This window comes from Schistocerca nitens, chromosome 3, assembly GCF_023898315.1.
Source record: "Schistocerca nitens isolate TAMUIC-IGC-003100 chromosome 3, iqSchNite1.1, whole genome shotgun sequence".
Classification (NCBI taxonomy): Eukaryota; Metazoa; Arthropoda; class Insecta; order Orthoptera; family Acrididae; genus Schistocerca; species Schistocerca nitens.
The window spans coordinates 746,195,469-746,222,925 of NC_064616.1; the positions used below are offsets into that span (position 1 = coordinate 746,195,469).

General features: G+C 42.8%; 1 protein-coding gene across 2 annotated transcripts in view; it reads left to right on the forward strand.

Annotated features, from left to right (window-relative positions):
* LOC126248731 (haloacid dehalogenase-like hydrolase domain-containing 5) overlaps positions 1-27,457 on the forward strand; it is a 99,518-nt gene that overhangs the window by 33,880 nt on the left and 38,181 nt on the right. For both annotated transcript variants that reach the window (XM_049950049.1, XM_049950048.1), the window contains one exon: positions 20,030-20,241. In XM_049950049.1, coding sequence (XP_049806006.1) covers positions 20,030-20,241 — 212 coding nt within the window. The remainder of the gene's footprint in view (positions 1-20,029; positions 20,242-27,457) is intronic.

Genomic DNA, 27,457 nt, shown 5'->3' on the forward strand with positions numbered 1-27,457 from the left:
TGTGAGCACGCTTTCACACAGTTGAAGCATATGATGCACATGGCACCCAGCCTTATGCTATTTTCACCATCATGTCCACTGTTCTGGCCACAGATGCCTCTCCATATGGCGTTGGTGCAGTGCTGGCACATATGAACGATGACTGTACTGAGCAACCTATCACCTGTGTGTCAAAGACACTGGCACCTCACTCAAAAGAGCTGCTTGCAGATAGAAAAGGAGGTATTAGTGATTGTATTTGCCATTAAGAAGTTCCATGTTTACCCGCTTGTAAATAAGTTCATTTAAATTATGGCCCACAAACTGCTGGGTGTGCTATTTCGTTTGTGCTTGTGTCTTCTTGAATGGGCTTCTCCTCAGCTGTCATAGTTATACCACAAAGTACAAACCAACAGAACAACATGCATATGGGGATGCTCTAACGTGCTTTCCTGCAGGCCTTCAACCAGAAGAAAATCTCACGTTTCGACATAGAGGTGAAATGGAGATATTTCTTGGAATAGTTTCCCATAATAGCTGCACAAATCACTGCAGACACGCGCCTCAACCCAATCTTTCAACACGCCATCTCCTAGGTGCACCATGGTTGGCTAACTTACATTTCACAGAACACCAATCAAGAGCTCGAGACCTGATGCCTCATATATCACTATCAGTCAGATAGACATTGAGGCTGATGTCATCCTGCTCCATCATGGGCACTGGAGAATGTCAGGGATGAAAGTGCAAGTGAGATGATATGCCTACTGGTCAGGTTTAAACAAGGATGTGGAAGCCATGGTGTGCAGCTAACCAGCTTGCACTGGCATCAGGCAGCACCACCCAAATCTTTCACCCCTTGGCCCTCCTCTGTTGCCTTTGGGAATGCATTCATTTTGACTTTCAGGGCTGATTATATGGCTAATAGTCATGGACGCTTAGTCTAAAGACCCATATGCGGTCAACATGGCATCCATCACAGTGGAAGATACTCGTTAACACTCTAGTCCAGATTTTACCATTGAAGCACTTCTCCAAACCATAGTATCAGACAGTGGGCCTCAGCTCATGGCATTGGCTTTCAAACAGTTCTGCACATCAAACGGCATAGAAAACCTTTTTAGTTATAATTTCACCCATCCTCCAATAGTGAAACTGAGCATATGATGCAAATGTTAAAGGAGCAAATGTTGAAAGCATTGGGAACCACCATCACAACAGCAGCACTCAAGATGTTCGTGAGCATATGCAGGACCACATGCACCCAAGACTAATTCGGTGGAGCTCATCCATGGGAGATAACCACACATGCTCCTTCTCCTACTCGTGCTCTTCCTGCTGGCCCCACAGCCCTGGGAACCCCAGACTTGGCACTCTGGGTGTGCTATGTCAGTTGACACCCTTTAGGGTTTGGAGCACCATAATACCAACCAATTCTGTTGACATCTACCAACTGCACCTTTGCCATTGGTCCACCATCACCGAGAAAGCCCCCCATTTCCATCCCCCCAAAACCACATAGATTTCATTTGTGCCCCAGAAATCCACCAGCAATTTCATTGGAAACAGGCGTGGAGGTGGAGGTCTACATGCAACCTCCTTAAACACAGCCAGCAACACAGATATCATGATGTCGTAGTATAATACCTGACACCTCCAGGTCCTCCAGTCCATACAAGCCCATTTCATGGATGAGGTATCCAGTATTCCTGCTTGGCGAGTTTGGAGAGCAAGGAACTGGACCTTTATTGCTAGGTGGTGCTGTTACATCCGTGAGTGCTCTAGTAGTTGGCCTGCTGTGCCACACATCAATTCGCCAGGCCAACAGTGTTCGTGGCCACTCTGGAGCTTCAGCCATGCAGCGACATCAAGTTCATTGATGTATTTGGCTCACTATTATCTTGCTTGTCATAATGCACGACACTGGACTCACATTCGGGAGGACGACGGTTCAATCCCGCGTCCGGCCATCCTGATTTAGGTTTTCCGTGATTTCCCTAAATCGCTCCAGGCAAATGCCGGGATGGTTCCTTTCAAAAGGGCACGGCCGACTTCCTTCCCCGTCCTTCCATAATCCGATGAGACCGATGACCTCACTGTCTGGTCTCCTTCCCCGAAACAACCAACCAACCAATCATAATGCACCATTCATTCTTGGTTTCTGCTTCATTACATGTTAGATTTTCTCTCTCCTGATTGCTCATTTTACAAGCATCACTCCAAAAGAAATGCACACGTATTTTTGTAAAAATACGGTTTTCATTCTGCATGTGTGAAAGTTTTACAGTGTGTAGATACACCCTTCCTGATTGTTTTCAAACTTAGTTCAATCTGTTCGTGTGTGGTGCCGTCACAGCATGTCTTCAAGATGGCTGCTACACTTGAAGTTCATCAGAAGCAACGTGCTGTCATAGAATTCCTGTGCCATGAAAATGAGACAGTGGGAAACATCCACAAGAGGTTGAAAGAGGTGTATGGAGATGCTACTGTCGATTGCAGTACAGTCAGTCGGTGGGCAAGCAGGTTACGTGATGAAAGCGGACACGGCAATATCGAGGATTGTCCTCACAGCGGCAGGCCTCGTACTGCACACACTCCAGATAATGTGCAGAGAGTTAACAAATTGGTGACTGCTGACAGACGCATCACAGTGAACGAATTGTCACACTATGTTGAGATAGGGGAAGGAACTGTTTGCAGAATACTGAAAGTGTTGGTGTTAAAAAAGGTTTGTGCCAGGTGGGTTCCCAGGATGTTGACATTGGCTCACAAAGAAACAAGAAAAACGGTTTGCAGCGAACTTTTGGAACAGTACGAGAATGGTGGAGATGAATTTCTTGGAAGAATTGTGACAGGTGATGAAACATGGCGCCATCATTTTTTACCAGAGACAAAGAGGCAATCAGTGGAGTGGCATCATGCAAATTCACCCAAGAAAAAAAAAGTTCAAAACCACACCTTCTGCTGGGAAAGTTATGGCTACGGTGTTTTTCGATTCCGAAGGACTCTTGCTTGTGGACATCATGCTAAGTGGAACCACCATAAATTCTGATGCATATGTGACAACACTGAAGAAACTTCAAGCTTGACTGAGTCGTGTTCGACCACATCGCCAAAAGCAGGATGTTTTGCTGTTGCATGACAGTGCACGGCCACATGTCAGTCAAAAAACCATGGAAGCGATCACAAAACTCGGATGGACAACACTGAAACACCCGCCTTACAGTCCTGACCTGGCTTCATGTGACTATCATCTCTTTGGGAAACTGAAAGACTCTCTTCGTGGAACAAGGTTTGAAGATGATGACTCCCTCGTGCACGCTGCCAAACAGTGGCTCCAACAGGTTGGCCCAAAATTTTACCGTGTGGGGATACAGGCGCTGGTTACAAGATGGCATAAGGCAGTTGAGAGGGATGGAAATTATGTGGAGAAATGAAAATATTGTTCCTAAAGGATGTATCTACACACTGTAAAACTTTCATAACATATAGAATAAAAGATGGATTTAAAAAAAAAATAGTGTGCATTTCTTTTGGAGTGACCCTCGTACTTGTTATAAACTGTACTTCCTATCCATTTCCTCATTGTTTGTATTTCTGTCCACTCTTGATGATCCGCTGTTGATGGCCCAGGCCAGTTGTTCCAGCCTCAGTGGGTTCCTCTGAGAGGTTCGTGACCTTCTGTCTAATCCTGGCCACAATAATAACTTTCCATACTGTGAATGGAAGCTTCAAAGTGTGCTGGCAGTATATCAGAACACAACCCAGAACCAAACCAAATGCAGAAACACTACAGAAATGACAGTAAAATACACATTTTAGTAATCGTTTAACACATACAGGGATAAAGGGAATTCCCCTTGCAGTGGCAGCAAAGTATAATTATTGCAGCCTTGAAACCTGGAAAAGATTCCTGTATTCTTGACAACTAATAACCAATCTTTGTCTTGAATGATATATGTAAACTGCTCGAAAGGAAGATGAACCAACAACTGCTCTCATGCCTCAAATCCAAGGGTATCAATCCCAAAATCAATTTTGCTCTCCTCTTCTTGCAGGGGTGGTTTGAAAATTGTAGCGCTTTACTGTGTTGGCTCTAATATGTACGCACCTTGTAATCTACAACTGACTGACTCAGTTTAAAATGGCCTCCATAACATTGTTCAGCTTGACATTTTTCACATTAACAAATCATTCCCATAACTGAAAGAAGTGGTAAGTGACAGAAAATGGGAAAAAAAAATCTTGAGACCGGTTGGGAATCAAACCCCAGCTCTTAGGATTTGAAACCTGGCACTAACATTCTGAACTATCGTGGCACATCTTTTGCTTCTATCTAAACATGATACACACTGGTGTGCTACACTTCAGGATGAAATTAACTTTTGCGTGATGTTCCACTGCCAAGTAACACAGCTTTATGATATTTGGACAATACATTTCTGTGTATGAACTGCTGCAGTATAATGCTGAAGGGAACTGAAAGAAATATGGAGTGAGTTGAATAGAAATGACACTTTCATTCAAAGACAATAATTAGACTGAAGTCACCGTGATTCATGATAATTCCGTGGACATTACAAAAGGCTGGACATGGTTCTTAATAGGTAGTGTGGTCACCATAGACGTCCAATGTATGTTCTGCGATGTGCTCCCATGCTGGCCACAAGGTTGGTAAGGAGTTGGTGTAGTGAGGTGTTCTAATCATCCACCAGTGCAGTTGACTACTGCTGGATGGTCATTGGTGCATGTGGATGTGCTGCAACACGTCTCCCCAATGCATCCCACACATGATTAATGGGATTTAAGTCAGCAGCATGGACAAATTAGTCCATTTGCCAAATATCCTCTTGTTTGAAGAGCTCCTCCGCCTGCGCTGTTCAGAGTGGTCATGCATCGTCATCCATTAAAATGAAGTCAGGGTTGAATGTACTCCCGAAAAGACACACTGAACCCTGACCAATGACTGTACCTGTTCAAGGATTTGGAGCTCAGTATGTCCATGCAACATTATGCCTCACAACGTCCAGCACCTGTACCACCAAAATGATCATGTTTGACAATTTTCATGGGTGTGTTACATGTATCCACCTCTTGCCATTCCCACTGCGGGTCCAGGGTTAAGAATAGGCCCAAGGTATTCCTGCCTGTCGTAAGAGGCGACTAAAAGGAGTTTCACGCGTTCCGGCCTTTATGTGATGGTCCCCCGTAGGGTTTGATCTCCATTTTTGAAACTTTTCCCGAAGAGTGAGCCAATTGGTGAAGGGCGCCTTACATGGGGCATCGTGTCCATCATGCTTTGAAATCTTTAGTCCACTTTCTCGTCGTCGCATTCCAGTCCTGCTCATTCTCCATCTCTTGGGTGAGGACACCTTCCTGGGTGCGTTTTCCACGATGCACTATGCAGTGTCGCTTTCTGCGTCGACAATGACCATGGACTTTTTTTGTACCTGATATCCAGCTCGGTATCCAGTCTGTTGTGGTGGGGCTGCCATGTACCCTGTTGGTTGTAGCCCCCTGACTACACAGGGATCGCTCTGCTGATGCCTGCACCGTTAACTCCCCACGTATGCCAAGGGGTAGATGCCCATCACCCTGGGGCATTGGGACTTCCAGCAATGGCCACCCTGCCAGGAGGACTTTGCTGCGGCTGGGTGGCACCTGTGGGGAGGGCCCCTCGTCGGAGTGGGTGGCATCAGGGCAGATGACATGCAGTGAAGCGTAGTCCATCATCTCATGCTGGTGGTGAAACACCAGCAGTCTCTAAGTGTTCATGAGCTCAATTCAATGCACAGGAGTACAACCCCAAATCATTTTCATCCCTGGCCACACAATGGGAGGAACGCCAGGCTAAGGATGGCAGAGGATCTTATTCGCCCCGGTACCTTGTATGTTCGAGAGCTTATGGGGAATCATTTCATGACAATGAAGCCTCAGAGTTTTCTTGAGCATTTTAGAGGACAAGTTTGGGGAGGTGGAGGGATTGTCCAAAACGAGATCTGGGTCAGTCTTGATCAAAACAGCATCCTCTGCCCAGTCACAGACATTACTCACTTGTGACAAGCTGGGGGATGTTTCTGTAACCATCACGCTCCATTAGAGCTTAAATATGATTCAGGGTATCATATTTCGCATGGACCTTCTTTTGAAGTCTGATGATGAGCTGCACGCCAATTTAGAGCGGCGAGGTGTGCATTTCGTCCGGCATGTCCACCGGAGTCCGAGGGATAACCAGGTTGCCACCAGTGCCTTCATCTTGGCCTTTGAGGGTGATACATTGCCCGAGAAGGTCAAGGTGATGGTCTACTGCTGTGTTGTAAAACCCTATATCCCTCCCCCAATGCAGTGCTTTAAGTGCTGGAAGTTCAGCCATATGTCTTCCCGCTGTACTTCCAGCGTCACATGTTGAGATTGCGGACGCCCATCACATCCCAATACTCCATGTGCCCCACTTCCTATCTGTGTCAACTGCAGAGAGAGAACCATTTGCGTTGCTCACCAGTTTGCAGGATTCTCCAGAAAGAAAGGAAAATCATGGAGTACAAGACCCTGGACCAACTGATCTACACTGAGCCTAAGAGAAAATCTGAACACCTGCATCCTGTATGTATGACATCGTCCTACCCCGCCACTACAACAGTTCTGTCACCATCAGCTCTGCCAACCCCTGTCACCTCTCAGAGCCTGAAGACTACACCTGCTCCCTTGATGGTGCGGGGCATTTCCCTCCCTGTTGCTCCCGCACCACCTACTTCGGGAGCAACATCCCCCCCCTCCCCCCCAACCATCGGAGATGTTCATCCCCACTTCTAAGATGGAGAAGCGTAAGTCGTCTTCTCTCGCTAGGAAGGGGTCCCTTGGGTCACTCCCTTCCCAGGTTTCTGTTAGTGGGAAAGATGACACCCACCAGTGGCTGAAGAGCTCAAAAGCAGCTGGTCGTAGGGCTTCACGCTCATCCTCAGTCCCGGAGACTGAGCCAGTGAATTCCTCCCAGACAAGGGGAAACCCAAGGAACAGCGAGAGAAATCCAAAAAGAAGACCCCAAAGACCAAGGAAATTACGGTGCCACCCACACCACTGCTCCGTACAAGCTCTGTGTCTGAGAATGGGGTGGAGATTCTGGAGTCCGCTGAGGACCTAGATCTTGCCAGAACTTCAGCCACAATGGGTATAGACTGCTCAGGCAATAAGTCGGTGGCAGCAGGTGACTCTTAGGCGTAAACTGCCTCACTGAATGTTCCATGCCTTCTTAGTCTGGGAGGATGACATCGTCCTCCAGTGGAATTGAGGCAGTTTTGTCCACCGCTTGGCTGACCTACGGCAACTGTTAAGCTTTACACCTGCTATCTGCATATTCCTCCAAGAAACTTGGTTCCCGGCAGTGTGGACCCGTGCCCTCCACGGCTATAAGGAATATTACAGGAACCATAGCGACTATAATCGAGTGTCAGGTGGAGTTTGCGTTTATGTCCTAAACTCAGACTGTAATGAAACTGTGCCCCTTCAAACCCTTCTTGAAGCTGTGGCTGTCAGAATAAGGACAACACGGGAAATAATTGTCTGCAATGTATATCTTCCTCCAAATGGTGCAGTACCCCTGAATGTATTTGTTGCGCTGATTGATCAACACCATAAACCTATCCTACTTTTGGGAGATTTTTAAGGCCCATAACCCCTTGTGGGGTGACACCGTGCTTACCGGCCGAGGCAGCGATGTCGAACCTGTACTGTCTCAGTAAATACTGGGGCTGCCACACATTTCAGTGTGGCTCATGGTAGTTATTCGGCCTTTGATTTATCAATTTGCAGCCCAGGACTTCTTCCATCTATGCACTGTAGAGTACATGACGACCTGTGTGGTAGTGACCACTTCCCTATCTTCCTGTCACTGCCCTGGTGTCAGGCCCACGGATGCCTGCCTAGATGGGCTTTAAACAAGGTGGACTGGGAAACTTTCACCTCTGCTGCCACCGTTGAATCCCCCCCACACGGTAACATCAGTGTGATGTTTGAGCAGGTGACCACAACAATTGTTTCTGCAGCAGAAAATGCGGTCCCTTGCTTTTTAGGGTGCCCCTGGTATAAGACAGTCCCTTGGTGGTCGCCAGAAGTTGCTGAAGCAATTAAGGAACGTCGGTGAGCTCTACAGTGGCATAGGCGACACCCTTCTCTGGAGCACCTCATAGCCTTTAAACGGCTCCGTAGCCGCGTTCACCAACTTATCAAACGATGGAAGCAGGAGTGTTGGGACAGATATGTCTCGACCATTGGGCGCCATACGTCACCTTTCCAAGTCTGGGCAAAGATCAAACGTCTTTTCGGGTACCACACCACAACAGGTGATTCCGGTGTTACCATAAATGGTATGTTATCTACTAATGCAAACGCGATTGCCGAGCACTTTGCCGAGCACTTTGCCGAGCACTTTGCCGAGCACTTTGCCGAGCACTTTGCCGAGCACTTTGCCGAGCACTTTGCTCAAGCCTCTGCGTCAGAGAATTACCCCCCCCCCCCCCCCCCCCAGCCTTTCACACTCTCAAACGGCCGCTGGAAGCCCTCTCATTCACTACACACTCCAGTAAATCCTGTAACTCCCCATTTACATACTCAGAGCTCCTCAGTGCCCTTGCACATTGCCCTGAGACAGCTCCTGGGCCTGGCCACATCCACAGCCAGATGATTAAACATCTCTCATCTGACTACAAGCGACATATCCTTGTCATCTTCAACCGGATCTGGTGCGATGTCGTCTTTCCATCACAATGATGGGAGAGCACCATCATTCCGGTGCTCAATCCCGGTAAAAACTCTCTTGATGTGGATAGCTATTGGCCCATCAACGTCACCAGTGTTCTTTGTAAGCTGCTGGAACGTACGGTGTGTCGGCAGTTGGGTTGGGTCCTGGAGTCACATGGCCTACTGGCTCCATGTCAGGGTGGCTTCCACCAGGGTCGCTCTACCAGTGATAATCTTGTGTCCCTCGAGTCTGCCATCTGAACAGCCTTTTCCAGACACCAACAACTGGTTGCCATATTTTTTGATTTATGAAACGCGTATAACATGACCTGGCGACATCATATCCATGCCACATTATACGAGTGGCGTCTCTGAGGCCTGCTCCCGATTTTTATTCAAAATTTCCTGTAACTCCATACTTTCCATGTCCAAGTTGGCGCCTCCCATAGTTCCATCCATATCCAGAAGAATGGAGTCCCACAGGGCTCTGTAGTGAGTATATCTCTATTTTTAGTGGCCATCAACAGTCAAACACAGCAGCTGTCGGGCCTTCTCTGTATGCAGACGACTTCTGCATTTCGTATTGCTGCTCCTGTACTGGTGTTGCTGAGCGTCGCATACAGGGAGCGGTCCATAAGGCGCAGTCATGGGCTCTAGCCCATGGGTTTCAGTTCTCCGCCATGAAGACGTGTGTCATGCATTTATCCGGAACCAGCACTTTACCTTAAAGACGATCCACTCATTGTAGTGGAGACATATCGATACTTAGGTCTGGTTTTTGATGCTCGTTTTACTTGGCTCCCTCGTTTTCGTCAGCTTAAATGGAAGTGTTGGCAGCACCTCAATGCCCTCCGCTGTCTGATCGACACCAACTGGGGTGAAGATCGCTCCACGTTGCTGCAGCTCTACAGAGCACTTTTTCAATCCCTCCTTGACTATGGGAGTGTGATTTATGGTTCAGCGGCACCCTCAGCATTGCGTTTGCTCGACCCATTGCACCATTGCGGAGTTCGACTAGTGACAGGAGCTTTTAGGATGAGTCCGGTGACGTGTACTGATGGAGGCTGTAGTCCCTCCATTGAAGATCAGACGTGCACAACTGCTTGCCAGTTACATTGCACACATTCATAGCTCTCCTGAACATCCTAATTACCGTCTTCTTTTCCCAACCACACCAGTTCACCTCCCGCATAGGTGGTCCAGGTCAGGGCTAACGATTGCGGTTCGCGTGCGATCGCTTCTGTCAGAACTGGAGTTCTTCCCTTCACCACTTCTCCTTTAGGTCCATTCACGCACACCTCTGTGGTGTAGCTGTAGGCCGAAGCTTCGCCTGGACTTTTCGCATGGCCCTAAGGACTCCGTTAACCCTGCGGCTCTCCACTGTCACCTCCTCTTGATTCTTGATGTGTTCCGGGGCCTTGAAGTGGTTTACACCGACGGCTCAATGGCTGATGGTAATGTTGGCTTCGCCTATGTACACAGAGGCTATATTGAACAGCATTGCTTGTCCAATGGCTGCAGTGCATTCACTGCAGAGCTGGTGGCCATATCTTGTGCACTTCAGTATATCCTTTCATGCCTTGAGGAATCGTTTCTTCTGTGCACTGACTCCTTGAGCAGCCTACAAGCTATTGACCAGTGCTACCCTCGCCATCCTTTGGTGGCGTCCATCCAGGATTCCATCTATGCCCTGGACCGGTCCCGTCGTTCAGTGGTATTTGTGTGTATACCCCAGGGCACGTTGGCATCCCAGGCAACGAACTTGCCGACAAGCTGGCCAAACAGGCTACGTGGAAGCCACTTCTGGAGATGGGCATCTCTGAAACTGACCTGTGTTCTGACTTATGCCACAGGGTTTTTCGTTTTTGGGAGACAGAATGGCATAACAGTATGCACAACAAACTGCATGTCATTAAGGAGACTTTTGAATGTGTGGAAATCTTCCATGCGGGCCTCTCGCAGGGAATCAGTTGTCCTCTGCCGGCTCCACATTGGCCACACTTGGGTGACCCATGGTTACCTCTTGCGCCATAAAGACCTGCCTCAGTGTCGGTGCGGTGCCCGGTTGACAGTGGCCCATATTTTGGTGCACTGTCCCACTTTGACTTCCCAGTGACGAAATCTTGGGTTACCGGACTCGTTGCCGCTAATTTTATCTGACAACTTCTCATTGGCTGATTTAGTTTTAAGTTTTATTCGTGAGGGTGGCTTTTATCATTTGATCTAAGTTTTAGCGCATGTCCTTTGTCCCTCTGTGTCGTCCACCATAGTGCTTTTAGAATGGAGGTTTTAATATGTTGCAGAGTGGCTGGCTTTTCATTTTTATTTTCATGGTTGGCCAGACACTGTAATCTGCTTTCTTGTTTTACTCTCTTCTGTTTCTAGCATCTCTGTTGTTTTCTTGTCCTCTTTTGTTCCTTTTAGTGTTCGTTGCCTTTTCTTCATTCTTGTGATTTTTCCTTTCTTTCCGTTTTGTGTTACATGTCTCGTCTGTTTTATTCTCACACTTGTTGCATTGTTTTATTAGGAACAAGGGACCAATGACCTTGTAGTTTGGTCACTTACCCCTCTTTTAAGTCAACCAACCAACCAACCTCTTGCCATGTGATGGTGCATCCAGCATTCTCGAACATGATTGGTTCGGTGGTCCAGGTGTTATGGTGTGGGGATGTGTAACGTTGCGTGGGTATACTTACTTTTAAATCTTTGAACACGGTACACCCACTTGTCAATGTTATTGTGATACTATACTCCCTCCCCATGTGTATCTTTTCAAGGGTATATTCAGCCCTGGCTTCATTTTAATGGTTAAAAATGCGTGACCACATCGAGCATTGCAGGTGGAAGAACTCTTCGAACAAGAGGATGTTTGGCGAATGGACTACTTTGCCAATGCCCCTGACTTAAATCTATTACGCATGTGTGTGTTGCAGTGGAGAGACGTGTGTCACCGTGTCAACACACGCCAACAACCATCCAGCAGTTGTCAACCTCACTGGCGGAGGAATGGAACGTCCTCCCACAAGAACTCCTTACAATAATGTCCAGGGGACAATCATGACCCTCGGTGACTTCAGTGTAAATATTGTCTCTGAATGGAAGTGTCATTTCTGTTCGTCTCACTGAATATTTCTTTCAGTTTCCTTTAGCACTCTACTGTAGCAGTTTGTTCTATGTATGGTACAGATATCATCAAGCTGTGTTACTTGGCAGTAACGTGTCATGCGAAAGTTACTTTCAGCATCAAGTTTTGCATATCAGTGTATTTTGTTATTAAAAATGCAGTTGTGTGCTCCCTGAGAATGATCTGCATGGCAAATAGTGTCTATGGCAACACAGTGTTAAAGTTTCTTCATCCTTTTTCATCAAACAAACTTGACCATTTTTCACTTTTATATGAGGGTTGGAACTTAAATAGTGGCAATTATTTATTCACAACCGATACAAAAGAGTTACACGTTTGCACCTGTTACTGTCCTTCAAAGAAGTCACCAGCATTGTGTAGAACCCGTTGCCAGCGATGTGGAAGGTGTAGTATACTGTTAGCAGAGTCTGTTCTGTTGATGATGCAGATGGAGTGGTCTACTGCCTGTTGAATCTCTGGAACAGTACTGAAGCGAATGCCACGAAGTTGTTCCTTCATCTTCGGAATCCAATCAAAGTCACAAGGACTAAGTCCGGGGAGTATGGTGGATGGTACAGTACTTCTCAGTCCCATTGACTGAACAGAGCAACCACAGCTTGCGCTGTATGTGCCCGCAAATTGTCGTGCAAAATGATGGGTGGGTTGCACAGAAAGTGTCTCCGCTTCTTTCGCAAAGCTGGTCACAGGTGATGCTCAAAAACTGAATAGTAATACTGTGCATTGACAGTCTTCTGTGTGTTAGGATAACACCATCACAGTTGTACACGAGAATCACCATAACTTCAGATCGCTCCATTCGCACCATCAACAGAACAAGCTCTGCTAACGGTGTACTATGCCTTCAACATCACTTTCACCGGGTTCTACACAATGCTGGTGACTACTTTGAAGGACAGTAACAGGTGCAAACATGTAACCTTTTGTATTGGTTGCGAATAAATAGTTGCCACTATTTAAGTTCCACCCCTGTCTGTACCATTGAGGCACAGAATCCATTTCACCTCAGCAAGATCCGTGATAATGGGAAGCTTAGTGTGTATTGCTTCATTGATTATGTTTTGATTAGAGATGGACCACAAGCTCAGATTGGGAAAAGAAACGGGCCATGCCCTTTCAAAAGAACCATTCCAGCATCACAAGATGTTGTTGTTGTTGTCTTCAGTCCTGAGACTGGTTTGATGCAGCTCTCCATGCTACTCTATCCTGTGCAAGCTTCTTCATCTCCCAGTACCTACTGCAACCTACATCCTTCTGAATCTGCTTAGTGTATTCATCTCTTGGCCTCCCTCTACGATTTTTACCCTCCAATGCTAAATTTGTGATCCCTTGATGCCTCAGAACATGTGATAGCAACCGGTCCCTTCTTCTTGTCAAGTTGTGCCACAAACTCCTCTTCTCCCCAATCCTATTCAGTACCTCCTCATTAGTTATGTGATCTACCCATCTAATCTTCAGCATTCTTCTGTAGCACCACATTTCGAAAGCTTCTATTCTCTTCTTGTCCAAACTAGTTATCGTCCATGTTTCACTTCCATACATGGCTACACTCCATACAAATACTTTCAGAAATGACTTCCTGACACTTAAATCTGTACTCGATGTTAACAAATTTCTCTTCTTCAGAAACGCTTTCCTCGCCATTGCCAGTCTACATTTTATATCCTCTCTACTTCGATCATCATCAGTTATTTTGCTCCCCAAATAGCAAAACTCCTTTACTACTTTAAGTGTTTCATTTCCTAATCTAATTCTCTCAGCATCACCTGACTTAATTCGACTACATTCCATTATCCTTGTTTTGCTTTTGTTGATGTTCATCTTAAACCCTCATTTCAAGACACTGTCCATTCCGTTCAACTGCTCTTCCAAGTCCTTTGCTGTCTCTGACAGAATTACATTGTCATCGGCGAACCTCCAAGTTTTTATTTCTTCTCCATGGACTTTAATACCTACGCCGAATTTTTCTTTTCCTTCCTTTACTGCTTGCTCAATATACAGATTGAATAACATCGGGGACAGGCTACAACCCTGTCTCACTCCCTTCCCAACCGCTGCTTCCCTTTCATGCCCCTCGACTCATAACTGCCATCTGGTTTCTGTACAAATTGTAAATAGCCTTTCGCTCCCTGTATTTTACCCCTGCCACCTTCAGAATTTGAAAGAGAGTATTCCAGTTAACAGTGTCAAAAGCTTTCTGTAAGTCTACAAATGCTAGAAACGTAGGTTTGCCTTTTCTTAATCTTTCTTCTAAGATAAGTCGTAAGGTTAGTATTGCCTCACGTGTTCCAACATTTCTACGGAATCCAAACTGATCTTCCCCGAGGTCCACTTTTACCAGTTTTTCCATTCGACTGTAAAGAATTCGCGTTAGTATTTTGCAGCCATGACTTACTAAACTGATAGTTCGGTAATTTTCACATCTGTCAACACCTGCTTTCTTTGGGATTGGAATTATTATATTCTTCTTGAAGTCTGAGGGTATTTCGCCTGTCTCATACATCTTCCTCACCAGATGGTAGAGTTTTGTCAGGACTGGCTCTCCCAAGGCCGTCAGTAGTTCCAATGGAATGTTGTCTACTCCTGGGGCCTTGTTTCGACTCAGGTCTTTCAGTGCTCTGTCAAACTCTTCACGCAGTATCATATCTCCCATTTCATCTTCATCTACATCCTCTTTCATTTCCATAATATTGTCCTCAAGTACATCGCCCTTGTATAGACCCTCTATATACTCCTTCCACCTTTCTGCTTTCCCTTCTTTGCGTAGAACTGGGTTTCCATCTGAGCTCTTGATATTCATACAAGTGGCTCTCTTTTCTCCAAAGGTCTCTTTAATTTTCCTGTAGGCAGTATCTATCTTACCCCTAGTGAGATAAGCCTCTACATCCTTACATTTGTCATCTAGCCATCCCTGCTTAGCCATTTTGCATTTCCTGTTGATCTCATTTTTGAGACGTTTGTATTCCCTTTTGCCTGCTTCATTTACTGTGTTTTTATATTTTCTCCTTTCATCAATTAAATTCAATATTTCTTCTGTTACCCAAGGATTTCTACTAGCCCTCGTCGTTTTACCTACTTAATCGTTCTGCCTTCACTACTTCATCCCTCAAAGCTACCCATTCTTCTTCTACTTTATTTCTTTCCCCCATTCCTGTCAATTATTCCCTTATGCTCTCCCTGAAACTCTGTACAACCTCTGGTTTAGTCAGTTTATCCAGGTCCCATCTCCTTATATTCCCACCTTTTTGCAGTTTTTTCAATTTTAGTCTACAGTTCCTAACCAATAAATTGTGGTCAAAGTCCACATCTGCCCCTGGAAATGTCTTACAATTTAAAACTTGGTTCCTAAATCTCTGTCTTACCATTATATAGTCTATTTGATACCTTCTAGTATCTCCAGGATTCTTCCATGCATACAACCTTCTTTTATGATTCTTGAACCAAGTGTTAGCTATGATTAAGTCATGTCGCAAGCTGAAGATGAACAGATAGAGAAAGTGTATGAGGATATTGAAAGGGTAATGCAGTATGTAAAGGGGGACTAAAATCTAATAGTCATGGGCGACTGGAATGCAGTTGTAGGGGAAGGAGTAGAAGAAAAGGTTACAGGAGAATATGGGCTTGGGACAAGGAATGAAAGAGGAGAAAGACTAATTGAGTTCTGTAACAAGTTTCAGCTAGTAATAGCGAATACCCTGTTCAAGAATCACAAGAGGAGGAGGTATACTTGGAAAAGGCCGGGAGATACGGGAAGATTTCAATTAGATTACATCATGGTCAGACAGAGATTCTGAAATCAGATACTGGACTGTAAGGCGTACCCAGGAGCAGATATAGACTCAGATCACAATATAGTAGTGATGAAGAGTAGGCTGAAGTTCAAGACATTAGTCAGGAAGAATCAATACGCAAAGAAGTGGGATACGGAAGTACTAAGGAATGACGAGATACGTTTGAAGTTCTCTAACGCTATAGATACAGCAATAAGGAATAGCGCAGTAGGCAGTACAGTTGAAGAGGAATGGACATCTCTGAAAAGGGCCATCACAGAAGTTGGGAAGGAAACCATAGGTACAAAGAAGGTAGCTGCGAAGAAACCATGGGTAACAGAAGAAATACTTCAGTTGATTGATAAAAGGAGGAAGTACAAACATGTTCCGGGAAAATCAGGAATACAGAAATACAAGTCACTGAGGAATGAAATAAATAGGAAGTGCAGGGAAGCTAAGACGAAATGGCTGCAGGAAAAATGTGAAGACATCGAAAAAGGTATGATTGTCGGAAGGACAGACTCAGCATACAGGAAAGTCAAAACAACCTTTGGTGACATTAAAAGCAACGTTGGTAACATTAAGAGTGCAACGGGAATTCCACTGTTAAATCCAGAGGAGAGAGCAGATAGGTGGAAAGAATACATTGAAGCCTCTATGAGGGTGAAGATTTGTCTGATGTGATAGAAGACGAAACAGGAGTCCATTTAGAAGAGATAGGGGATCCAGTATTAGAATCGGAATTTAAAAGAGCTTTGGAGGACTTACGGTCAAATAAGGCAGAAGGGATAGATAACATTCCATCAGAATTTCTAAAATCATTGGGGGAAGTGGCAACAAAACGACTATTCACGTTGGTGTGTAGAATATATGAGTCTGGCGACATACCATCTGACTTTCGGAAAAGCATCATCCACACAATTCCGAAGACGGCAAGAGCTGACAAGTGCGAGAATTATCGCACAATCAGCTTAACAGCTCATGCATCGAAGCTGCTTACAAGAATAATATACAGAAGAATGGAAAAGAAAATTGAGAATGCACTAGGTGACGATCAGTTTGGCTTTAGGAAAAGTAAAGGGACGAGAGAGGCAATTCTGATGTTACGGCTAATAATGAAAGCAAGGCTAAAGAAAAATCAAGACAGTTTCATAGGATTTGTCGACGTGGAAAAAGTGTTCGACAATATAAAATGGTGCAAGCTGTTCGAGATTCTGAAAAAAGTAGGGGTAAGCTATAGGGAGAGACGGGTCATATACAATATGTACAACAACCAAGAGGGAATAATAAGAGTGGACGATCAAGAATGAAGTGCTCGTATTAAGAAGGGTGTAAGACAAGGCTGTAGCCTCTCGCCCCTACTCTTCAATCTGTACATCGAGGAAGCAATGATGGAAATAAAAGAAAGGTTCAGGAGTGGAATTAAAATACAAGGTGAAAGGATATCAATGATACGATTCGCTGATGACATTGCTATCCTGAGTGAAAGTGAAGAAGAATTAAATGATCTGCTGAACGGAATGAACAGTCTAATGAGTACACAGTATGGTTTGAGAGTAAATCGGAGAAAGATGAAGGTAATGAGAAGTAGTAGAAATGAGAACAGCGAGAAACTTATCAGGATTGATGGTCACGAAGTCAATGAAGTTAAGGGATTCTGCTACCTAGGCAGTAAAATAACCAATGACGTACGGAGCAAGGAGGACATCAAAAGCAGACTCGCTATGGCAAAAAAGGCATTTCTGGCCAAGAGAGGTCTACTAATATCAAATACCGGCCTTAATTCGAGGAAGAAATTTCTGAGGATGTACGTCTGGAGGACAGCATTGTATGGTAGTGAAACATGGACTGTGGGAAAACCGGAACAGAAGAGAATCGAAGCATTTGAGATGTGGTGCTATAGAGGAATGTTGAAAATTAGGTGGACTGATAAGGTAAGGAATGAGGAGGTTCTACGCAGAATCGGAGGGGAAAGGAATATGTGGAAAACACTGATAAGGAGAAGGGACAGGATGATAGGACATCTGCTAAGACATGAGGGAATGACTTCCATGGTACTAGAGGGAGCTGTAGAGGGCAAAAACTGTAGAGGAAGACAGAGATTGGAATACATCAAGCAAATAATTGAGGACGTAGGTTGCAAGTGCTACTCTGAGATGAAGAGGTTAGCACAGGAAAGGAATTCGTGGCGGGCCGCATCAAACCAGTCAGTAGACTGATGACAAAAAAAGTTATGTTCTGTGCAAAATTCTACCAGACGGCTTCCTCTTTCATTTCTCTCCCGCAATCCATATTCACCCACTATGTTTCCTTCTCTCCCTTTTCCTACTCTCGAATTCCAGTCACCCATGACTATTAAATTTCCGTCTCCCCTCACTACCTGAATAATTTCTTTTATCTCATCACACATTTCATCAATTTCTTCATCATCTGCAGAGCTAGTTGGCATATAAACTTGTACTACTTTAGTAGGCATGGGCTTCGTGTCTATCTTGGCCACAATAATGCGTTCACTATGCTGTTGGTAGTAGCTTACCCACACTCCTATTTTTTTATTCATTATTAAACCTACTCCTGCATTACCCCTATTTGATTTTGTATTTATAACCCTTTATTTACCTGACCAAAAGTCTTGTTCCTGCTGCCACCGAACTTCACTAATTCCCACTATATCTAACTTTAACCTATCCATTTCCCTTTTTAAATTTTCTAACCTACCTGCCCGATTAAGGGATCTAACATTCCACGCTCCGATCCGTAGAACGCCAGTTTTCTTTCTCCTGATAACAACGTCCTCTTGAGTAGTCCTCGCCCGGAGATCCGAATGGGGGACTATTTTACCTCGGGAATATTTTACCCAAGAGGACGCCATCATCATTTAACCACACAGTAAAGCTGCATGCCCTCGAGGAAAAATTACGGCTGTAGTTTCCCCTTGCTTTCAGCCGTTCGCAGTACCAGCACAGCAAGGCTGCTTGGTTAGTGTTGCAAGGCCAGATCAGTCAATCATCCAGACTGTTGCCCCTGCAACTACTGAAAAGGCTGCTGCCCCTCTTCAGGAACCACACGTTTGTCTGGCCTCTCAACAGATACCCCTCCGTTGTGGTTGCACCTACGGTACGGCCATCTGTATCGCTGAGGCCCGCAAGCCTCCCCACCAACGGCAAGGTCCATGGTTCATGGGGGTAAGCATGACAAGATAGGGATTTGAAAGCTGTCCTGAAGGAGAGTCCATTGTCTTACCGCATTGTTGTATAAAGAAACACAATGTTATTAATGTTGAGGCGTGGAAGGGATAAAAAAAGAAAACGAATAAAAAATCGATTTATGGTGATGAATTATTGCTGAAACTAGTTTGGGGAGAGTCAATATACTTGTTTTAAGGATTATCCACAAATCCCATATTCTTTTTGTGTAGACAAGATTCAGTTATGAGAATAGCTTAGGTGTACAATGATTATTTAAATATGTGTGGTTGGGAGGGGATTAATAATCTGTTCCCCCTGGATGTGAGTCCAGTGTCTTAACCACTGCACTACTTCACTCCGTAACTGTTCTTAGTGCATGAAACTGAAGAAATGTCTACCCATTGAAATATTGGGAGAAACATTGCCTGCTAATCATCTCAAGCTAAAACTTGAAATTAAATGATTGCTTATGCGATCAGTTGATTAATTTTTATAGGTGAGATTTGCTAATGGTTGGCTATTGTGTAGCTTGGTTAGTGCACCCCTAATGTAGGTCAGATCATCTTAGCATAGGCCTGTTATCAGAAATCCTGTAACTTCATTGGTTTTTAGCAAACTCCATTGGTGAACAAGTTCCCCAGTACAGAGGTCTTCGCATGTAGGTGTGGTAGTTATAGCAGGGATCTGTTGTAAACTACCCAGTGGTTACATGGACTTACACCATTAAAAATGTGGCAGGCTGGTTTTATAGTCCTTATATTTGACATGATGCTTAACATCTGGTCAGGAACCTTTCAATTTGGATGTGTAAATATGATGATGCACCAGCCTAATGTTAACACTTTCTATCTATAAAACAGTGCCGTCTCACACTAATAACTGTTATACATGTTTTAGGTGTCATTGCTTTGAGTGGAGGAGGAGGGCGAGGGTATGATCTGTGGATGTATGCTAAAATGATACTTGTTTTATTACTTTACCTCTGAGAAATAACACATTTATGGATATGTTTTGTCTGATTGTTTATAGACATTTTTAATAATTTTGTGCAATTACATTATTGCATAGTGTACAGCTTAATCTGTAATTTTATCTCCTCATATGTATTCATAATATGTGTGAGCAGTGGACCTTACCACTGGAATTAGTGTGCTTTATTAAAACTAAATTAATATACATGAAACACTAACTTTGCAAATTTGTTGGGTTCACAGTTTAGCCAGCTTGGAAAATCAATGAAACCCATAGATGCAATAGTTTTGTTAGGAGAGCCAGTTAGATGGGAGACCTCCTTACAGCTTATAATAGATGGACTTTTGTCAAAGGGATATGCTGAAATGCCTCCTTCGGCTGTACAGTATCCACACATCCCAATTCTTGCATGCAATATGGACTTGCAATGGATGGCAGAGGCTTCCATGCCAAGGTAACTATATTAATGTTAAGCATGTTTATAAAACACATTGCATTAATTAACTGCGAACTGCTGAATATTGAGTTTGTTATTTTTTAAGATAGCTTTTGCAGCCCTGTATTTAACAAGCAGAGAATTGGTAGAGTACACTGGTAAATAGTATATAAAGAGAAAGGTTTGACTACAACAGTAGTTTTTGCAGCTAATGCTCTAATTTTTTGTAGTGCTGCCAAGCTGTTTTTGCTGACTACTGTTTCCTCCAGTCAATATAACAAGTACTGTTGTATGAATTATTGGAATATTAGGAGCACTAAGTGTGTGTTGGTGTAGTTTCCCTCTAATAGTGAGGATGGATATATCTAACTGAATGAACTTATATCTTATTTATTAGTACAGCAAACTTTAAAATTTTCAGATACATAAAAACTGTGTGTGCGAAGGAACTTGATTGCAGTTATATGCTGTTTGTGGGCTACTCCCGCTAGAATACAGATATAAATGTTGTATGGCATTGTTGGCTGGGATATCCCACAGGATGGGTTTAACTGCCTGCCAGAAAGAGTGTTCTTTCTCCACCTGCATTGGCCCCTTTCCTTGTGGCTATGTGAGAGTTGTGTCAAATGCTGAGCTGCAGAGTTTGAGTCGAGTGTGATGGATGTCTTATGATGATGATGATGATGATGATGATGATGATGATGAAAGAAGGGAGAGGGTCTGAAGTCTGATACCAGCACATAGCTTACTTCTCTCATATAGCACCCGGGGGGGTGGGGGGGGGGGCTGCTGAGCTTAATGTCCATGGATCACCATCAAAAGTGTCACATGCCCTCACTTCATGAAACACTGCACAGAGGTTTGGAATTTAATCTAGGACATTAGCTTAAAGACTAGTATCAGAAGTTTTGCACTCCACTCCTCTTCCCCTTGCCAGCCAAATACTGCCTCTGAAAATTTCAACCACTACCAGAATTTGAACCAGCTTACTTTTGAGTCGAGTGCCATTGCTCAGATGTATGTTGGCAATCTTGGCTACAGTTGAAGGTTCCCAGTAGGGAAATGCCTAGCCTTATAAGAATCTTGCAGAGGCTGTTCTATGTATATTACAGCTGGAAAATTTTGAGACATGATAAGTTAGTGTGTGGTTTAGAAACAGCTTATATCAGCAATTTGGGCTGACATACTTGGTTTCTTTATAACACTATTTTCATAGTCTATGTAACTTTTGTTGAATAATTTAAAGTAATCTTCTTACAAATAAATGTAAGCCATCATCTGATTGTGAACTTACAGGGAACACATTTTTATAAGTAACCAATGTACATTCCTAGGAATTTGAGGAGGAGGAGGAGGATGATAAAGATGTTTAAGAGCTGCAGCTGTTCTGCAGTACAGTGAAGTAATGGTTAGATGTTGTCCCATGGGAGGTGATGTGTCCATGCCTTTCTCAAACGTGAAAACTGATGCATTTTAAGATGGAATCTGAAAGATGGTTCACCTTGATATTTTCCTTCATGCACACAAAACATAGCCAGTTGTGAAGGTTATGTTAACTGCCATAAAAAAGTCCTAGGTCCAACCAGGAATAAAATTCTGAACCTGCAAACCGCCAATAAGTAATATATATACAAAACTGCAGGCAATGTACCTGACTTAGTTTTCATTGATAATGTTCAATATGGCTTTAGTATTTGCACAAATCATCAGCTTCATTGGATTCACCTCTGTTGTAATGTGTAGCATATCTTTAGAATTGATGGTCATTGCAAACCCTCATGAAATGATGCGTACAAGACAGTAATAGCCTTTGTGAACCACCTTCTATCTCTAAGAAAATGTGCCGAACTTAAAGGGCTTGGAACACATGATGTCCACATCACTCATTATTGCCTTTCAGACATTCAGTATGGTTAAGGCAGGAGGAATATGAGCACCAGGCATGGGGTGATGTGGTGTTGCACTGCCTTGGTCTCTAGTAAAGCATTGGAGGCAAACAAATAATAGCAGTATATCAGGTCCATGTATTAATTGTGTTTTGAAAGCCTCGTCACCTTTCTTGCTTACTCCCCAGCTCCTCCTTCCAGGCTGAGGATATGAAGACTGTGAAGGTAAAGTTCATTAAGAAGATTAGAATTTATGATTAACAATCAGATTTATTGTTGATTGTTTGCATTGTCTTGCCACCATTTATAAACAAACAACTTGCACATTCCTGTTGTCATATAACATTCAGATAAATTTCTTATAACAACTGTTTTGCTTCTGTCTTGAACAGCTATGTTGTAAGCCTTGTTGTCACTTATAAAATTATTCTCATTCCGACAACTGCAAGAATAATTCTGCATGTGTACACGTCTTGGACCATGAATACTGCAATAAACAAACTCTTGTTCTCAAGTACACTCAAACACTGTGTATGGAAAACCCATTGTTGAGTCCAGAGAGGCAGTTTCTTGTTCTTCCTCAGGCTTGAACACATACATGAACAAAGTAGCAAACTGTAAGAACGCTAACCTTATATCTCTAAAACTCTTAAAAATTTGAGCTTTGGAGTCTCATGGAGATGGAAGATACAAGGTGAGCAAACAAAGAAAAAGAAAAATCAAATCCTAGAAAGAATAATAATGATCCAAGACAAATTACACAATACTACAGTGAAACCATGAATATATTGAGAATTGTGTGGTATATTTAAGTTTTGTAAATGTAGTATACCTAACAAAAAGTATTTAAACCAGTCCACTAAATTTGAATGGTAAAGCTGTCAGTATTAGTTGTAACAAATCAGTGTGTAAACAAATATTAATGCCTTTATACATACGTAAGTCGGTATAAAATTTGACAGATCACAGAATTGAAACAACACTTACTGTCTAGGAAGTAAGTTCTAAGGGGAACTCTGATTTGTAAACAATACCGATGTGTATGAAGTCTGTGACATGCATAACTAAAGCCAGTGTGAAACCTTTCAAAAATATATGCGAATCATTTCTAAGAGAACTCCACAAAAGATGAACCTAAAAAATGAGTGTAGTTCGCAAGCTCAGGTACATAAAAATCAAACCTAAACATATGCATCATATCAACAGCATTTCACTGACTTACCCATTTGACATAAAAATCAGTAGTAACTAACATTTCTCAGAAATTGTAATAACTTTGTGTAAATGTTTTATACTACACATAACGTAAATATAACAGGTTCTTTTACAGACAGTATTAAAGCAGGTTAAATTTATATTACAACAGCTTCTGACAAATGTTAATGTGGATAGAGCCAACTACTATATGTAGTATTGTGAAAATGTAAACATCAGTATGGTCGTCTGCTAAAATTTGTGTAGATGTTATGGAAATGTTGTTGGAAACAACTATTTGAACTGTGTGCGAGTACAGCTGAAAATCTGTTTCTGTATGTCAAAAGACTTTTGAAATTTTTGATCTTTGCATGAGCATGAAATCTTACAATTGAAAATGACTGTCAGTTTGAAATTACAGTTGTAGTAACTGAAATGAAAAATACATGCAAAGGCAAAAATGTCATTTAAAGTGAAAAAATTAGTCAAAGGTGAAAATGTTGCAATTAAAAAGATTATTAGATCTTCAGACTCTGGTGACTTTTTGGCTCAACTCTTATTTGGTTTCCCACAGTGTACTTTACAGAGTTGCACTAACATTCTAATTCATTTTGTTTGATTCATTCATGGTTGATATGTTGAAACTTAAATTTGATTTGCATTGTTTTCTTCTAGTAGAGCTTTCCATTCCTTTAACCCAATATATGATTGATTATCTGAAAATATACTATTTAGTTTTATTGCATTAATGAAGTGCTTACCCTATTTTGATTCTACCATGCTAGGAACATTCCTGAAGGGATAGAACCAATCAAAGTGGTGCAGTGTCAAAGGCTTGAGAACCAAATTCAGGAGCATGTGATGCTTAAAACCTTCACATTATGTAGTTAGATATTGTGGGAATTTGTGAAGTTCTTCTGGTCAGGTGAGTACAGGATCATAAATACAAAAGCAAATAGGGGTAATGCCGCAGTAGGTTTAATAATGAATAAGAAAGTAGGAATGCGGGTAAGCTACTAATGAATGGCATAGTTAACACATTATTGTAGCCAAGATAGATATGAAGCCCACACTCACCCCAGTAGTTCAGGTTTATATGCCAACTAGCTCTGCAGATGATGAGGAGATTGAAGAAATGTGTGATGAGCTCAGAGAAATTGGTAAGGTAGTTAAGGGAGATGAAAATGTAATAGTGATGGGTGACTCAAATTTGATAGTAGGAAAAGGAAGAGAAGGAAAAATTGTAGGTGAATATGGACTGGGGGAAGGGAATGAAAGAGGAAGCCACCTGGTTAAATTTTGCACAGAGCACAGTTTTATTATCGCTAACACCTGGTTTAAGAATCATGAGAGAAGGCTGAACACTTGGAAGAGATATGGAGACATCAGAAGCTTTCAGATTGATTATGTAATGGTTACACAGAGCCTTAGGAGCCAGATTTTAAATTGTAAGACATTTCCAGGAGCAGATTTGGACTCTGATCACAATTTGTTGGTTGTGAACTGTAGATTAAAACTGAAGAAACTGCAAAAAGATAGGAATTTTAAGGAGATGGGACCTGGATAAACTGAAAGAAACAGATGTTTTAGAGTGTTTCAGAGGGAACATTAGGGAAAATTGACAAGAAAAAGGGAAATGAATGCAGTAAAACAAGAATGGATAGCTTTGAGGGACGAAATAGTGAAGGCAGTGAGGATCAAGTAGCCAAGAAGACAAGAGCTAGTGGAAATCCTTTGGTAACAGAAGAGATATTTAATTTAATTGATGCTGCCTACAAGAAAATTAGAACGACCTTTGGAGAAAAGAGAACAACCTGTATGAATATCGAGAGCTCAGATGGAAAACCAGTCCTAACCAAAGAAGGGAAAGCAGAAAGGTGGAAGAAGTATATAGTGGGTCTATACAAGGGCAATGTGCTTGAGGGCATTATTATGGAAATGAAGAGGATGTAGATGAAGATGAGATTGGAGACCTAAGTCGAAACAAGGCCCTGGAGGCAGACGACATTCCATCAGAACTACTGATAGCTGTGGGAGAACCACCCATTACAAAACTCTTCCATTTAGTGTGCAAGATGTACGAGACAGGTGAAATACCTTCAGACTTCAAGAAGAATATAATAATTCAAATTCCAAAGAAAGCAGATGCCGACAAGTGTGAATATTACTAAACTATCAGTTTTATAAGTCTTGGTTGCAAAATACTAACACGAATTCTTTACAGAAGAATGGAATAACTGGTAGAAGCTGACCTAGGGAAAGATCAGTTTGAATTCCAGAGAAATGTAGGAACATGTGAGGCAATACTGACTCCACAACTTCTTGTAGGAGATAGGTTAAGGAAAGGCAAACCTACGTTTATAGTCCAGAATGAGATTTTCACTCTGCAGCTGAGTGTATGCTGATATGAAACTTCCTGGCAGATTAAAACTGTGTGCCGGACCAAGACTTGAACTCGGGACCTTTGCCTTGTGGAGACATGGCTTAGCCACAGCCTTTCTTTCAGGAGTGCTAGTTCTGCAAGGTTCGCAGGAGAGCTTCTGTAAAGTTTGGAATGTAGGAGACGAGATACTGGCAGAAGTAAAGCTGTGAGGACGGGGCATGAGTCATGCTTGGGTAGCTCAGTTGGTAGAGCACTGCCCACGAAAAGCAAAGGTCCTGAGTTCGACTCTTGGTCTGGCACACAGTTTTAATCTGCCAGGAAGTTTCTACGTTTATAGTGTTTGTAGACTTACAGAAAGCTTTTGACAATGTTGACTGGAATACTCTCTTTGAAATTCTGAAGGTAGCAGGGGTAAAATATAGGGAACAAAAAGCTATTTACAGCTTATACTGAAACCATACAGCAGTTATAGGAGTCGAGAGGGCTTGAAAGGGAAACAGTGGTTGAGAAGGAAATGAGACAGTGTTGTAGCCTATCCTTGATGTTATTCAATCTGTACAGCTAGCAAGCTGTGAAGACAAGCAAGAAAAAAAGGAATTGAGGTAGGAATTAAAGTCCAGGGAGAAAATATAAAAACTTTAAAGTTTGCCGATGACATGTTGATTCTGTCAGAGACAGCAAAGGTCTTGGAAGAGCAGTTGAACAGAATGGACAGTGTCTTGAAATGAGGGTACAAGATGAACATCAACCAAAGCATAACAAGGGTAATTCTAAAGATTAGGTGGGTAGATCACATAACTAATGAGGACATTCTGAACAGAAGAGGAGAAAAAAAATTTGTGGCACAACCTGACCAGAAGAAGGGATTGATTGATAGGACATGTTCTGAGATATCAAGAGTTCACCAATTTAGTACAGGAGGGAAGTGTGAGGGATAAAAACTGTAGAGGGAGACCAAAAGATAAATACAGTAAGCAGAATTAAAAGAAATGGAGGTTGCTGTAGTTGTTCTGAGATGAAAAGGCTTGCATGGGATAGAGTAGCATGGAGAGTTGCATCAAACCAGTTTTCAAACTGAAGAGTACAACAACAACAACAACAACAGTGGGGAATTTAGTCTTAAGGGAAATGTCTCAGGTTGGTTCTTAAAATAGAATGCTCTCTTCCCACAATGTCGCTGAAAGTGACATGTTCTTGCAGATTCCAAATACACTTGTTATGTCTAAAGTGTAACTGACAGTAATATACTTCAGCAGCATTTTGATTGTAACTTTTGGTTTACATGATTCCTGGTGATCTGAACTGACTTGAGCTCTGTGGTATAAGATGCCGTGGTGTTTACAATAATATATTCAAATCTTCAGTTCCTATTGGTCATCATAATTCTGATTAATTATGTTTAAGTTTTTGTGCAAGTCTTTCATTACATTTACATTCCTCAATAACCTTCTTACGAGGTATGTCCACAAAGTAAATTCCATTTGGTTATATAAAACAAACATGTACAGATACAGAAAAAATATTTATTGTACAAAATTTTATAACTGTTAAACTACTTTTCTACACAGCTTCCGAAATTTTGTAGGCACTTGTCATAGTGTGGCACAAGTTTTTGTATGCCTTCTTCGTAGAAGGTTGCCGCCTGTGTATTCAACCATGTTGTAACATGTCCTTTCAGCTCATCATCATCATTGAAGTGTTGACCACCAAGGACAGATTTTAGGTGTAAGAAAAGATGAGTCACTAGGAGCGAGGTCTGGGCTGTACAGAG